Raw genomic sequence first — 14,606 nt, forward strand, 5'->3', positions numbered from 1 at the left:
GGCTCGTGTTCCAACTGGCCAATATTTTATATTATAATGCAACAACTATGGAAGAAAGAATCATCAGTTGTTGCAAATAAACAAGCATACAACACCTATCATTCTTGCTTTTAATTGGCTGTTGGGTATACCGTACAAGGCACTAGAAAACTGTAAAAAGATGACAAAAGCTGTCAAACGTTTTTCACATCACTATAATACCATAACTAGTAACTTAAAGAGAACGTGTTAGTAGTAAACTATAATAATTTACTGATGGTTATGTGGCAAACTCGGATTTTCTTTCCGATGACGGTTAGTGATTTGCCTCTTGCCAACTATCAAAATAATGATTGGTAAAAACTGAGAACAAGGCAATCTATAAATAATAAGAACATAATAAGAGCCCTTTCCCATCCGCAGCTTCAACAACAACAACAACATTAACAACAGCATTAACTTTATTTTTACAAACTGAGAAAAAGGCCTTTCATAATGTTCTCTTGACAAAACAAAATTATTACAACTGAAGATAAGAATGAGCAAGCTCTATTTTCTTCTCTTTTAAAAGGATAGCTACTGTAATAATGTGCTCATTTCAATTGAGAAATAAATAGCTATTTGAGTGATTGTCTTAACATGCGTTAAATATTATTTGCTCACTTGATTTTTAATTTGATTGACTGCATTGAAATCAACATTTTACACCATTACATTTACCTTTTGGAAGGACAAACTAAATTACTCAATTGAATAGGCTCACCAATTAAATAAGGAAATATAACTTTCAGTATTTCACTAATTGTTCACTCGTGTGAGTCAAGCCAAAGTAAGACATAAATTTTCAAATATGGGCCCTGGACTTGTACTGTACACTTTAAAGCATACCAGGAAACCTGACGCTTTTCTTTAGGCACAAAAACTATTAACATGCAATTGGCTTATTACCATGGGTAAGAGTGGAGCTTACATTCAAAATTGTATGTAACTGCAGACAGTGTGAAAGGTAGAGGCTTGACATTACACATGCAAATAATAATCAGGTATTTGAGGTCATTGGCCCTAAATAAATAAAAATGCCTTTTTATAATTTACCATCTGTTGGACTTCCAAGAGAAAGAAATTCATGCTAAACAGGGCAAAACTTTGTTTAGAAGTGAAGAAAATTTGGGTAATAAACATAATTAGCTATTATTTAACTCCAGAAGTATACTCTCATGGTTGGGTGGGTAAATGCTCGGAGATATTAGCTGCATTAAGCTACTCTGTAAATCCGAGGGTAAATAAAGATATGATGATGATGATGATGATGATGATGATGATGATGATGATGATGATGATGATGATGATGATGATCATGATGATGATGATGATTTACATGTTTATGTTGTAGGTAATTTTTTCTGGTAATTTTAAGCTTTCTTTTGTTGTCATGGATGGTAATCAGTGTAACACAAAGGAAAACATCCACAACAACAAAAAAAAGCTAAAAATTACCTGAAGAAAAAAAGTACCTACAACATATGCACAGTATGTTGTAAGTTAAAATGAATCCAGGTTAAAACGATTTCAAACAAGCTAGGTTGATTTGTATTTCCCTTTGTTTAAGGATTTTGTATTTGCATCTAAAACAAAGGAAATACAAATCCACCTAGTTTGAAAACGTTTTAACCTGGAATTCAATCAACCTACAATTATCCAAAATATTAGTAACCAGTATACACGTTATACTCAGTGATATACAGCTATTTCAATTAACGTTGTCGGATCAAAGCATAAAGCTACAAGACAAGACCGCAAGGTTACATGGGATTTTTTTTTTATGAAAAAAAAATTAATCAAAATTAGCTATGCCTAGCCCCTTTAGTGAAGATGTACGATGGTGAGCCATTTGGATGAAAGAAATGTTAGGATATCAAGTGGATGAGGGGGCAGCCGCTTTAAGGATACCACAAAGAACTATCAAGCGTTATGTCTCTGGAAGTAGTGTTTAACCATCCCGAAAAGACACTACAGCAACGACGACGGCAATGGCAACGACAACGCCACAAAACAATAGGGTTAATGAGGAAAAGCAATCGCTCTGCACGTGCGTTTTAAATTTTGGTACATTTCTTTGCGTCCTCTGCAAAACAACAACATGAAATGACTAAATTCAAGGTTCTGTGGAGAACGTGAACACACGACGGTGAATTTTTCATTCTCTTTCTTAACTTGAATGACTCGCCTACCAATTTGGTTCCTGGGTAGTTCCCAGTTTTTGTAAACGTTTGAGGGGTTGAAATATAAATCGCGAAGGAGCACAAATGAAATGAAGTTATATTTTCCAGTGACGTATTCGTTGATGTCGCCGTTGTCATTGCTTAAGTTCCCTACCGCCTGTATGTGTATAATGCGAGTTTTTGTTTTTCACTTTTAAAACATGTAAACAGACGTTTACAGTGTTTTCTTTCATCCTACTTGTCGCGCCTCCGAATACATATTCAGAACTACCCATATTACCTTTCAGTCTTGTCTTAAAGCTTGAAGCTTTGGTCCGACAACGTTAATTGAAATAGCTGTATACATGTTCAATGTATGTGAAAAGAAAATTGAAATCAACGACAAGGTCTTTCTAGTTGTATTTGCACACAAAATGAAAAAAAAAGTAAACAGATCAGTGTGTTTCTGTATAATTTACACGCTTTGCCTTTGAATGGCCACACATTGGTTTTTTGCAAGTTTTGCTTGTTTTCCTTGCGGTTGTTGAGCTGGTAGCCTGACTTTCTTGAGAAGTCTGCAGTGCACTTTGTTCTTCTCCTGCAATAAATAATTTAGAAATGTCAAAGATGTCAACCTCTTGAAATGGAGGAGACTCACCAGCAAGTACCGGCATGAGAAATTATTTAGATAACTGAGAAAAATAAATATGCTTTTGCTACCATTTAGACCTTAAACGAATGTTGATGTTGAAATAATAAATTAATTTAGTAACTGAATTTACCACTTGGAAATAGTCGAGTAGTGCTCTTCTTTTTACACCTTTCGTAGGCTTTTTAATACTGCCTCTGCCTTGCAAAGCCTCTCTGCAAACTGAGAGGTCAGCGACTCAGAAGCCTTAGCTGAGTATCATGTGAAGGTTTTTTATATTGATGCTCTTTACAACAAACTATACAAAAGCTTTGTCATTTTATCAACATCACCTGAAGTAAAATCTTGTAGTTGTACACTGAAAAAAGAATTGCGACGTGTTGTTGTAACACAATTTAAGCTCACAATTGTCATTTTAATAGTAATTCAAATTCACCATTTACCTTTCGGTTCTTTCTTTCGGTAAAAACTTCTGAACCGGACGGTACAAGTGTATCCCTCGCATACTTGTTGACCAGCTCACCAAAATCGACTCGGTGACGTTGCCAAAAAACGGACACACTGAGCTCTGACTACTGGATCAGACGGAAAATAATGCATTGATATACCTTCTGTATTACTCCCATTAACGTAGCTTGTTTTATTCGGAGCGCCAGCGACGCAACGTCTTTCGCCTCTTGCTTTCGCTTCTCTTTCCGCCATATTGCTTTTGTTGCGAGGTTAACGTTTTGACGTCAAAGAGTAATGTCACGTGATATTTTGGCCACGCGATAACCGGGGCACATTTGAGGCAAACGAAAGGGTTTTTCGAACGCAAAAAAAAAACCCGAGGTTTTAAGCAATTTTAACTCTTTAAAAGCCTCGAGTCGTTTCTTAGGGTTTGTTTTTTTATAAGAAACAGGAATAAAAATTTTCGTGTCATATGCAATTTAACTGCTCGAACCAATTCCCGATCTTGTTCTCTACTTCATTTTGTATTCGTCGCCCCAATCGTAGCCTCGCATCCACAGCTCCTGAAATAGAATGTTTGCAACAATGACGGGATAAACTAAAAAGGACATTAACCCCATAAAATCACACAACACCACACGATGTTTGTGAAGTTTATTTCTCTAGCTCATTATATCACGGGTTTGCATCAGAAAATTCTGAATTTATAGAGTATTTTTACTGTGGGTAAAATCAAACGAAGATCAGCGGTCGTTAGAAAAGTGTGAGATGATGTAGCGTGCGACCTTTAACAGTTCGTACTGACTGTCTGTGGTTAAAACAATCGTCGAAACAATTAACATTCAGGAGATTTAGCATTTCTCTTAGAAGTTCTTCCAGATCATTTTTAGCAAGCATCACGAATTTCTAGAAGGTTGGGCCTTTGTCGCCTTTAAGCTATAAAGATTAGGAAACAATCAGCCGTTCCCAAGCACTACAGGCCTTACCCTTCCTTTCAAATACCAATGTCTTTTCCCTTTCATATATACGAAGTCGAAGTACGATTGAATATTTGAATTTTTTGTCTTGATACTGCATATAACAGATTTGACCCTTTACCAATTTCCAGTATCAGTAGTATTTATACTCATATAATTTTTTAATTTTGATTTTTTTCTTTCCTTTCTTTTTCTTTTTCTATTTTTCTTTAGTGTTGATTTATTTATAATTTTTCCTTTCCCTTCCTTTCATTATATAAAAATTTTAACTTTAAACGATATTTTCGGGTAACGATAACCACAACTTCTTCTCGCAAATAGATGTGCTCTTTTTCCCCAAAACATTTTAACAAAAGGAAAAAAGGAAGTTAACGCAGCTCATTTTGCGCAAGATACGTAAGCCACTTCCGTTTGATGGTAGTGACTAGCCGTTCAGGTTTCCATTGGTTATTATACTTGTCAATCAAAACAGTGTTTCTCAAACATTGTATATATACAATGCCTCTATTAGATATTATAATGCTTTCTGAGTGAGTTAGATAATGTGTTAGTTTCTCAGAAAACAACAGATGTTTATTTGCAATAAGGAAATGCCGCAAGATAGTGTCATATGTTTGATCATTATAAGCCAACTACAGAATGCGGTCAAGAAAACTTTATCCTATATCCAGAAATACAAAGTAAACTAAAACTAACAAGGTTGTGTCGAAGAAAATGGACGAACGCAACAGAAACCTTTCCAAAATGAGAACTTTTTCAGCAGTTGTGAGAATCGTGCGTACATATCAAAGTGTTGAGATGGTCTTAAGCTTCTTCATTTTCTTTTCATTCCGTTTTTCGGTGCTAAACCTTGCGCTGCAGCTCTTGCCCAGTGATCTATTTTACCGCTAAGGTGATTACCTTGGAATGAAATTAATATTTGATTCCAGTTTTTGCATTTAAAAATGACTCTATTTGGTCATTTCCTGCCAGGTCGTGTGGTAACAGAAATAATATAGATGAAATAGGGTTGGTAAAAATGTTATGCATAGAATGCACGAGGCATAAGCAGCAATAAAAGATAACATTAATCACATCATTTATCAGTATTGAACCAAAACGTTTCTATTTTCAGTCCCAAAATAGTGGGCAAGCTCGCATTTCCGGGAATGACTCATTTTTCTGTTGTCAATTTTTTTTTCTAAAAAACTTTAAAACATAAATAGGATAATAGCTAAGTAAAATTACCAAGATAATAAAAATTGCTCATGGTGCTCGTTTAGGATGAAATAACAATTTAGTAATTGGCTGACTTAGCTTCAAGGAACACATTCTGTTTTCAGCGTGCGCTCGCGCGCCAGACGCGCGTTTATGACGCGAAAATTTATGCGCAATGCAATCCAGTTGAATTACCTAAAATTTATGGTATGGCATCAAGCATTTAGCAATAACATTAGGCAACGCATGTGCGGTTCTGTTTTCCGATGTTCACAGCACGTTTAATTTAATCCACTCGCGGTAACTTATCATACCGTCTTGCTATCATTTTCATACACTCACCACTGGATTATAAACCAATTTTAGATCACGCTGTTTGACCTTAAAAAATTCGATACAATGACCACGATGAGGACTTTAATTTTATCTCAACAATCAAAGGAGGAGGAAGCTGGACTGTCAGACTTGATCCGGGGACGAGGAATCAAAACGTTCTATGGTTACGAGAAACAATTGATGGTCTTAAAATTGCAAACAAGAAAGTTACCCACTTCCTCTAATAACCAAATATCATACAACGTGATTATAACCACGGCAAAGCATGGTTCTTAAAGTGTCGCTTTCAGTCCCCCACTCCTCCCAGGACATCTCCTGGAGTGCTGAGAATGCACTGAGTATATGGTACAAGAACGCATTTGTATTGACAAAGAGCCAAATAAAACATTCCTCTGTGTGGTACTTACAGTCTGTCAAGGGAAACTAAGGAAGAGAAAATGCTCTCTGGTAAATCCTGCAGCTGGTTATTGTGTAAATATCTGCAATTTACAAAGTTTGAATGTTAGTTAATAGTCCCTACTGCTCAATCATCTTGCTTAGTTTTGTAACCTGTGACAGTCTAAGGTGAAATAAATAAATGCTTATTGTCAAACTTCGTAGGAAGAGCTTCACGCCTCTAACAACCCTCAACATTACACTATGACACAATAATTATAATATTTTCTCTTTTTTACATGATTATTAATAGAGCTATAAGACATAATAAAGAATCACTTCATTGGAAACCTCATGGCAGACGCACGAGTGACCGGCACAAGAATGCATAGTAGCGAACTGCGGAGGGAGATCTTAAGGCCATGAATCACAGCTGGGTCACAATTGAGAAGCTGGCCAAAGTCAGACAATGGTGGAAGACTTTTTTTACGGCCTTAAATTGCCAAGCGACATATTGGGAATTAATTAATTAATTTTAATTAATTGATTAATTAACAGTTTGTTAGTTAGTTTGTTAGTTAGCTAGTCAATTAATTAATGATTACACTACAAACCTACAGTTATTTTCGTTATTTTCATCTTCTCACCCGTTGCAAGTGAAAAATTCTATCGGGTATTGTCGTATACTTAAACTTCGACGTTTATATAGTGATTAATCTAATTTTACCCAAACAAATAAGAGGAAATGCCTCAACTCTTCAAAACACGGGGCTATCCCGATTCTATTGTCAATACCTACTGACACCGCTCTCAAGAAATCGATCGACAGTCAGCACTCAGAATTCAATTCCCTATGACTATTGTCCACGTAACTACGCAATGAAAAGCATTATTTTGACTACCGTTGCATCTTCTCTTTCTCTTGTTTTCTCAACTGGAGTTTTTCTGATCAAAATCTTTTTTTCTTTTCTTGTATTTCGAGCCTCGTGAAAGGGAAGTCGGGTGAAGGTCTAGCGCTAAACTAGAAACTCCCTTGCTCAGTCGCGTTTCGCTTCTGATTACTCGCAGCGGCTATGATTCTTGGGGTCGTTGTCTTACACTCTATAGCCGGGTTAGTTCACTCATCTTTATTTTAACCTTTTTTTCATTTACTCCCCTTAAATTTAAAAACCTTATGTTCTAAACTGAAACCCTTTTAAGGGTTAATTGATGGCTATTAACTTAAAAGTTAATAGCCAGCGATTAATGTTAACACGGGTATTAAAATTTTTGGGTTGCAAACATCCCTCAAAATTTTGATTTTAAACCACATAATTCAAACCAAATTTTCAATTTAAAACATTTTTATCATTTTTATAATATCATGTATAATCATATAATAGTTCTTTTGACTTATCTGTTCATCCGTATATATTTGATTTATTTTATTAACCTTTATTGAGCTGGCCAGAATACTGCTTTACTGTAATCACCCTCTCAACTTATCTTTAATCTCTATCTATTTCATATGTAACAATTTTTCTTTTGTTCTTACAACCCTTCCCCTCCCCCAACCCTCATTTTGACACCAATAATGCCACAAAGGTTGCTAGTGAATCTATCCGGTTGTATTTTCAATGTGAAACGGTGCTTTCTTTCTTTCTTTCTTTCTTTCTTTCTTTCTTTCTTTCTTTCTTTCTTTCTTTCTTTCTTTCTTTTATACCCAAACAGATTGCGGGAGAGGTAATTACACCAGCTGCTATAAACAAGTTAATATTAAGCATATGACACTTAAACGTTGAGGGAAAAATACGTCAAAAATAATTTCTTTGACGGCACAAAATCGACTGTTTTTAAACCCCTATCTGCCAAATGTGAAAGTTGAGATCGTATTCTCTGATCGAAAAAATGACAGCTTGGTTTATAATGGCGAGCGCAATATGGTGTGAGTGCCAAAACTGCCGAGCAGCCGGCAGGGGGGTGGGGGAGAAAGACATTTAACCCCTTCTCCTCCACGCTATAAAACCTGACAAGGGCTCTCAGGTTGCGCTCGCTATTAAAAACTAAGGCGGTGGCTGCTCAATCGAAATATGATTTGTCGACAATCACACAAAAAAGAAGGCATTGTAAACAGTCTTATCACTAAGTGAGCTTATGACAAGAATCGACGTTAAATTCTGGCATGTTCTTTAAAAGGCATCCATCTACGATCCGTAATCTGTTTCACGATTTTTCAATACCGTTTAATATCAGGAATATTTTTTCAAACAAACCTTGACAATAAAATTTCTGAGATCTTACCAGTTAAAATGAGATAAAATGAATTACAGGAAACATTAACCTCCACCCTGTCCCCTTTCTCCCTCCCACCGCCGTATTCTCCGGTTTTGTAAAAAGAAATATTCTCTGAAATAGAGGCTACAATAGGTTTTCTTGCAAATTTCGTCAAGTTATTAACCTTAATATCGAGTGATATACGAGAGACAACTTCCTATTGAATCAGGAATTACCGGCATAATCCGGCTGGAACATAGTGTTGCCGAAAAACATTAGCCTCACTAACACAATATGATTAAAAAAAAATATACCTTTATGATACAGTATGACCACTGATTAGTTTACCGTCTTACCCATGGACCAAGCTTTTTCTGTAAATCATTATACTATTCTCATGGCCGACTGCAGGCTTTTCTATGGTACAGCCCCAACGTATCTGCTATGTTTCTTTCAACTAAGGTGCCTGTAAAAATCTATTCTAGTGTTACGATTACAAACAAAATTATATCCAACAGCTTACAGCTCATTCAACGACGTCAGATTTGAAAATATCTCCTGAGGCAGTGTTTGAATTTTGTTCCCTGACAAATCCCTATGGAAAAAGATCGGGTCACTTAAATGTATAGCTTTAATCCTAAAATCATCAAACAATACATCATAAGTCTCAAAAAGTCAGTTTCACCTAATTACCCAAGATCTAAATTTATGTAAGTTATACTTTGAACCCCGATTTTACGATATGGCAGAGGTACAGCAAAATCATTTTGTTGAATCGGGAAATCGTTGAAAACGAACTCCCGATTTAACGATTTGGCGGAAAAGTAACCAAATATATCATTGTATCGGGATATGCATGGTTAACAATTAATTTTTTTTTAAAGTCCAATCAATAAAATGAATAAGTTTCCGTAACTTGCTATCTGAATTGTATGTATTTTATTCAATTGCAATGGGCAAATGAATCACAAATGCAACAACCGAAACACAACATAACATCTTTCCACAGTATTTGCAGTGCATATAAGTTCTGAGGTTGTATGTACATACTCTTTAACGTATACAAAACTAAAATTTAGCCATCCGACGTACTGTTCCATGCTTATATACTATAGTGTTCACGGTTCATAGGTCTTAAAAGAAAAGATTTAGAAATACATGAAACAAGAAATATGAGTGATAGGAACCGACGTTAATAGCCATCGAAGAGCTAAAGAGACGCGATGACATCGTGATAACCAAACCAGACAAAGGGTCAGGTGTTGTTGTGATGGATAAGCATGAATACCTGCGTTTGTTATCGGATGCCTCTGTGAATGACACAAGCAAATTCTGTGCCGTCCCCATAGAGAGACCAAAAAGTAAAGGAAGACCACCCAAGTATTATCATCCTCTCTTAGAGAAAGAAAAACTGGTAGAGTCAACAGTGCGCAGAATTTTACCATCGGCGATTGCTGACTCCGTACGACCTACTGGATCAAGATTGGCTCATTTGTACGGGCTGCCCAAGACCCACAAGAAGAAATAGCAATGCGTCCTATATTATCTGCTACGGGCACCTACAACTATGCCCTTGCTAAATGGCTGGATGCTAAGCTTAAGCCTCTGTCGGTAAACGAAAATACCATCACTGATATCTTTGCCTTCACAAATGAAATTTGTGGAGTTAAGATAAACCCGGGAGAAATCTTGGTCTCTTATGACGTCTCATCGCTCTTCACAAATGTACCCCTGGACGAAACAATTGACATCCTGGCACACAAAGCTTTCGAGAACAACTGGTTCAATGACACCTATGGCCTAAACTTGACCAGAACTGATCTTATTGATCTTCTACATGTTGCCACAAAGGGGCAGCTGTTTCAGTTCGATGGGGCCCTTTACGAACAGACCGATGGAGTAGCCATGGGGTCTCCCCTTGGACCCCTTTTGGCTAATGTATTCATGTGCTCTATTGAAGAGTCCCTGAAAAGTCAAGGAAAACTCCCAGATTTTTACCGCCGCTACGTGGATGACACTCTGGTCAAGATGCCAGATCTGGCGACAGCCACAGCATTTCTGGATACTTTGAATCACGCCCATAGCGCCGTAAGTTTCACTATGGAGGTAGAGGAAAATGGGATGCTCCCTTTCCTTGGCTTACAGCTTCTAAATCACGCACCATGTGTTGAAACAAAGGTTTACGTTAAGCCGACAAACACAGGTCTTCTCCTGCACTATCATAGCCATGTGGACAGCCGCTACAAACAGGGTTTGCTCGTCACCATGCTTGATCGCGCGCACCGGCTATCATCATCTTGGAAACATTTCTCAGAGGAGTGTGAACGCTTGAGAGGAGTTTTCCGAAAGCTGAGGTATCCGAATCACCTTATTGATTCTGTCATCAACAAGTTTATCACCTCGAGAGTCGCAGCGGACCAGTCTAAACAGCATACCGATGACGTCATCCGGATAGCTATCCCCTATAAAGATCAGGATGCTGCAGTGTCTGTCAAACGGCAACTTAAAAAACTTAGCAGCAATGTGGGAAAGACCATTCAACCCGTGTTTACTAGCCGTAAGCTTAATCAAGATCTAAGCCTGCGTGAGCCCAAGCCCAACATTGTAACCCAGCAATGTGTTGTTTATTTATTCAAGTGTGACCTGTGTGATGCAGGTTATGTTGGGTATACAAAGGGCCACCTTCACACGCGCGTTGAGGGACACCGTCACAAGGCGTCATCAATCTGCAAGCATTACTACAAAGAACATAACACTGCTGTTCCGAACAATTTCTTAGCACGCTTCAATGTAATCAAGAAATGCATGAACAAATTTGACTGCCTTGTTAATGAAATGATGTATATTCAAGAGCTTAAACCAACATTGAATGTGCTGTCCGATTCTCTTCGTGCTAAAGTATTTAAGTAATTTAGCTTGCCACTATGTTATGCAAATTCGCGTCAACTTAGCCTTTTTACAAACCGCTTTTTATCATTAATTATGTAACCTTGATAATGGCGCAAGATGCACCGAAACGTCGGTTCCTATCACTCATATTTCTTGTTTCATGGTTCATAGGTCATTTCCGAAAGTATTCTTGAATTTTGGCTTGCCTCTTTTCTTTGACTTCTAACTTTAAAAAGGCATCCTCCATGATAGAAAGGTAACAAAGAAACTCTCCCTCCCTTGCCCCTATCTCTTCAAAGGACATCACAAAGTCTCTCAGTGCCTTGACTGCTTGACTGCAGGGGTAAGAGGCCTCGGATGTTATATTACGCATATTTCATCAATGTCAGTGTCTGATTCTTGGTCTTCATGGTTAGCCTCAGAATCTTCCGGCTGAGCTGTCTCTAAAGCTTCCCTTGTTGCATCTTTTTCCGTTAGCTGCTTCTCGATAAAAGCGTCTTCATAAAGCCTCGAAACTGGTTGAATGGTGCATTCGTCAATGAGAGGTATTGTCGGACAAGCCTGTCCCATAGACTAGATTCTTCTGCTGTTTCTTGAACATCCTTGTCTGACTCAAATGGGTCATGTGTCGGCTCTCAGTCACTTAGTTTGGCGATCCCGCTTTTCTCTAACAGTTCTTGATTGTATTTTGGATTACGTTACCCCAGCCTTAGGCAATCATAAAGACAGCGTCCTTTAAATCTGTCGCTTTGACAGGCTTATCCTCGTCCAAGTATTATAAATTCACAAAAATGTACACATAAAGAAACCCGAATGAAAGCATGCATCCAAGGTTGTTGCCATTTTGATTTATCTGAGTACGATCGTCTGAGCATGAATTTCTTCATCTCTAGTTGTTCCCAGTGCCAAGGCTACTTTGCACACACGTGTGACTTGCGAATTTTCCTGGGTTTATTTTAATTCCGGGTTTTGAAAGGTTTTTTTGAAATAATTTCCAGTCGCAGTTGAAAAGAATGATGTTCGTAAAATTCCATTTCTACTTAATGGTCAATTACAGGAAACGTTTTGGCAATGAAGTATTGCAGCAAGAAACTGAATTCAATGTATGTATGAAATCAGAACGAACTTCAGACGGCCCAGAGAGCCTGGCACACTTCAGCTTTTCCGCTTGTTTACAAATGCTTAGTCAAATGTTGTTGTGAAATAGACACCCATCGCGAATGGATTTGGCACGTCAATATCCAGAAGTTATCTTTTATTATATTTTTGTACAGTTCGATGGCACCTGATTATTTTCCAATCGGTAAGTGAATGATAATGGATAATTTTAACCTTCATACAGTGTGCACTTAAGCTTTATTTTATCAATTCTTGATAACAGACAATGACTTTTGATTTTTGTTAAGGACCTAGTTAGAAAAATTTTTGTCGTTCTATTAGAAAAGAAAAGCTCATTTTATTTATTTGTGTTCTCCAAAATATTCCAATAAAAGGTTCATGTAGGAAAAGATTTGCCCAAATCTGTTCATGTTTTTCTTTCTACCCTTAATAACTGTACATGACATAAGCCTCAGCACAGTTTGAATCCATCGTTTAGGTCATACCTGCTTTCAAACACATGTATTAATAACCTGCCAAGAAGGCTTCTTGGGGTGCAAGAGAATTGGAGTCATGCCAGCGAAATAATATTTTTTGTACCATTTATTTAAAGTTTGTGTTAAAATGTGTAAAAACCAGGTCCTTTACTTTTAAAAAAGGGTCCTCCAACCCCTCACATTTGTATCGGGCATGGTTGACGGTACTATATAATGTTGCGACTACCGGCTGAGTAAGTCACTGTTAGAGATCAGTAACCCAATGAATACACTATTATGGAAAACAAATTCATGTTTTTATTATTATTATTATTATTATCATCATCATCATCATCATCATCATCATCATCATCATCATCATTATTATTATTATTATTATGATGATGATTATTATTATTATTGAAATAAGACATTTTATCCTCTGGGGGAAATTTGAGCTTTTTCTGACCTAAGCGATCTTTAAAAGCCGGGCAGAAGGGAAGGTGGGGAGGACTCCCATATGAAAGTGACTGAATGACCGTCGGAAATTTTGCAAAGAACCCCTTATAAGTACCAGAATTCTGTTCGGTGGGCTTGACCTAATCAATTTGTTAGCCCTAAGGGGAGCAAACTAGTTGATTGACATTTGCTTCCTGTCATATTTTTTAGTTCATTACCCTAAAGGGTATCACCATGCCTCTGCTGGAAGTAATTTTAGATTTCAACACACTAAGGGGTACCAAACCACAAACATTAACCTCTAAAAGGTACGACGATCACCCCCGTTAAAATTATGAGAGTCCCCCCTCACGGGGATTTAAGGCGATTTAAGGCGACTTAAGGTCCCACAGTGGCCCTCTGCGTCCTTTGTGGTGATGGCGTTTATTGACACCAGAAGTGCGCTGTCCGGTCCGTAAACCTTCAGTCCATTCAATTTTGAGGAAAATCAAAACTTGTCCCTTAAAAATACAAATCTTGATTTTTAATTTCAATTGTCAGAAAAATTAACTTTAAAGTCAAGTTTCACTTTTTTTCACAAAATAACATCATGTTTATTTCGATTTTAGTTGTTTAGAACTTGATGAAAGTTATATCGATAATTAGCAAGACCTACTCAACATTTATAAAGGGTCAAATTTATAAGAAGCAGTATCAAAAATCAACATAGTATTTTTTATTGCTGTATTTATGAAAATAATAAAAGTTGAAAAGGGACAGAACAAAAATATCAGTATGGGGAAGGGAGGGCAAAATGTTGTGACTTAGTTTGCAAGAACTGAGATGGCAGCCTGGGAGCGTCTGATTGTTTTCTTAGTTGCCTTGTTGTTGTTTGTTGTTGTTTGTTGTTGTTTTTTTAGCCTAAAGCAGAAATGCAGGGAGACTTATGGAACTCAGTGATGCTAATTGAGAGTATTTTGTCACATTTACATGTACACAAGGAACATAAATATAGCGATGAAAAAACTGTACAGAGATCTTTGTCCAGATAATCCTCTTCAGTTTCGTTATGGAGGACTTCAAGGAAATATGCGCAATTTCCCAAACCTTGACCGGCTCGACTTTGTTTAAAGCAAACTTATATTCCGCACGAAGTCAAGCCACGCTATTTGATCTCATACATTTGTAACAGCCACCGATCTACGTTTCATTTAAGAGATTGAGAAAAAATGTGAAATACGAACATTGAAGTTCGGTGAGGATAACACAACTTTCGGTTTTCGTCTGC

General features: G+C 37.2%; 1 protein-coding gene across 1 annotated transcript; it reads left to right on the forward strand.

Annotated features, from left to right (window-relative positions):
- Positions 1 to 9,644: 9,644 nt before the first annotated feature.
- Positions 9,645 to 11,369, forward strand: LOC146477625 (uncharacterized). Its single transcript, XM_085113012.1, has one exon. It carries the CDS (start codon positions 9,948 to 9,950, stop codon positions 11,325 to 11,327), a length of 1,380 nt encoding a protein of 459 aa, XP_084969138.1. The 5' UTR covers positions 9,645 to 9,947; the 3' UTR covers positions 11,328 to 11,369.
- Positions 11,370 to 14,606: the final 3,237 nt, after the last annotated feature.

Source organism: Pavona decussata, unplaced genomic scaffold (assembly GCF_977016875.1).
Source record: "Pavona decussata unplaced genomic scaffold, jaPavDecu1.1 SCAFFOLD_69, whole genome shotgun sequence".
Lineage (NCBI taxonomy): Eukaryota > Metazoa > Cnidaria > Anthozoa > Scleractinia > Agariciidae > Pavona > Pavona decussata.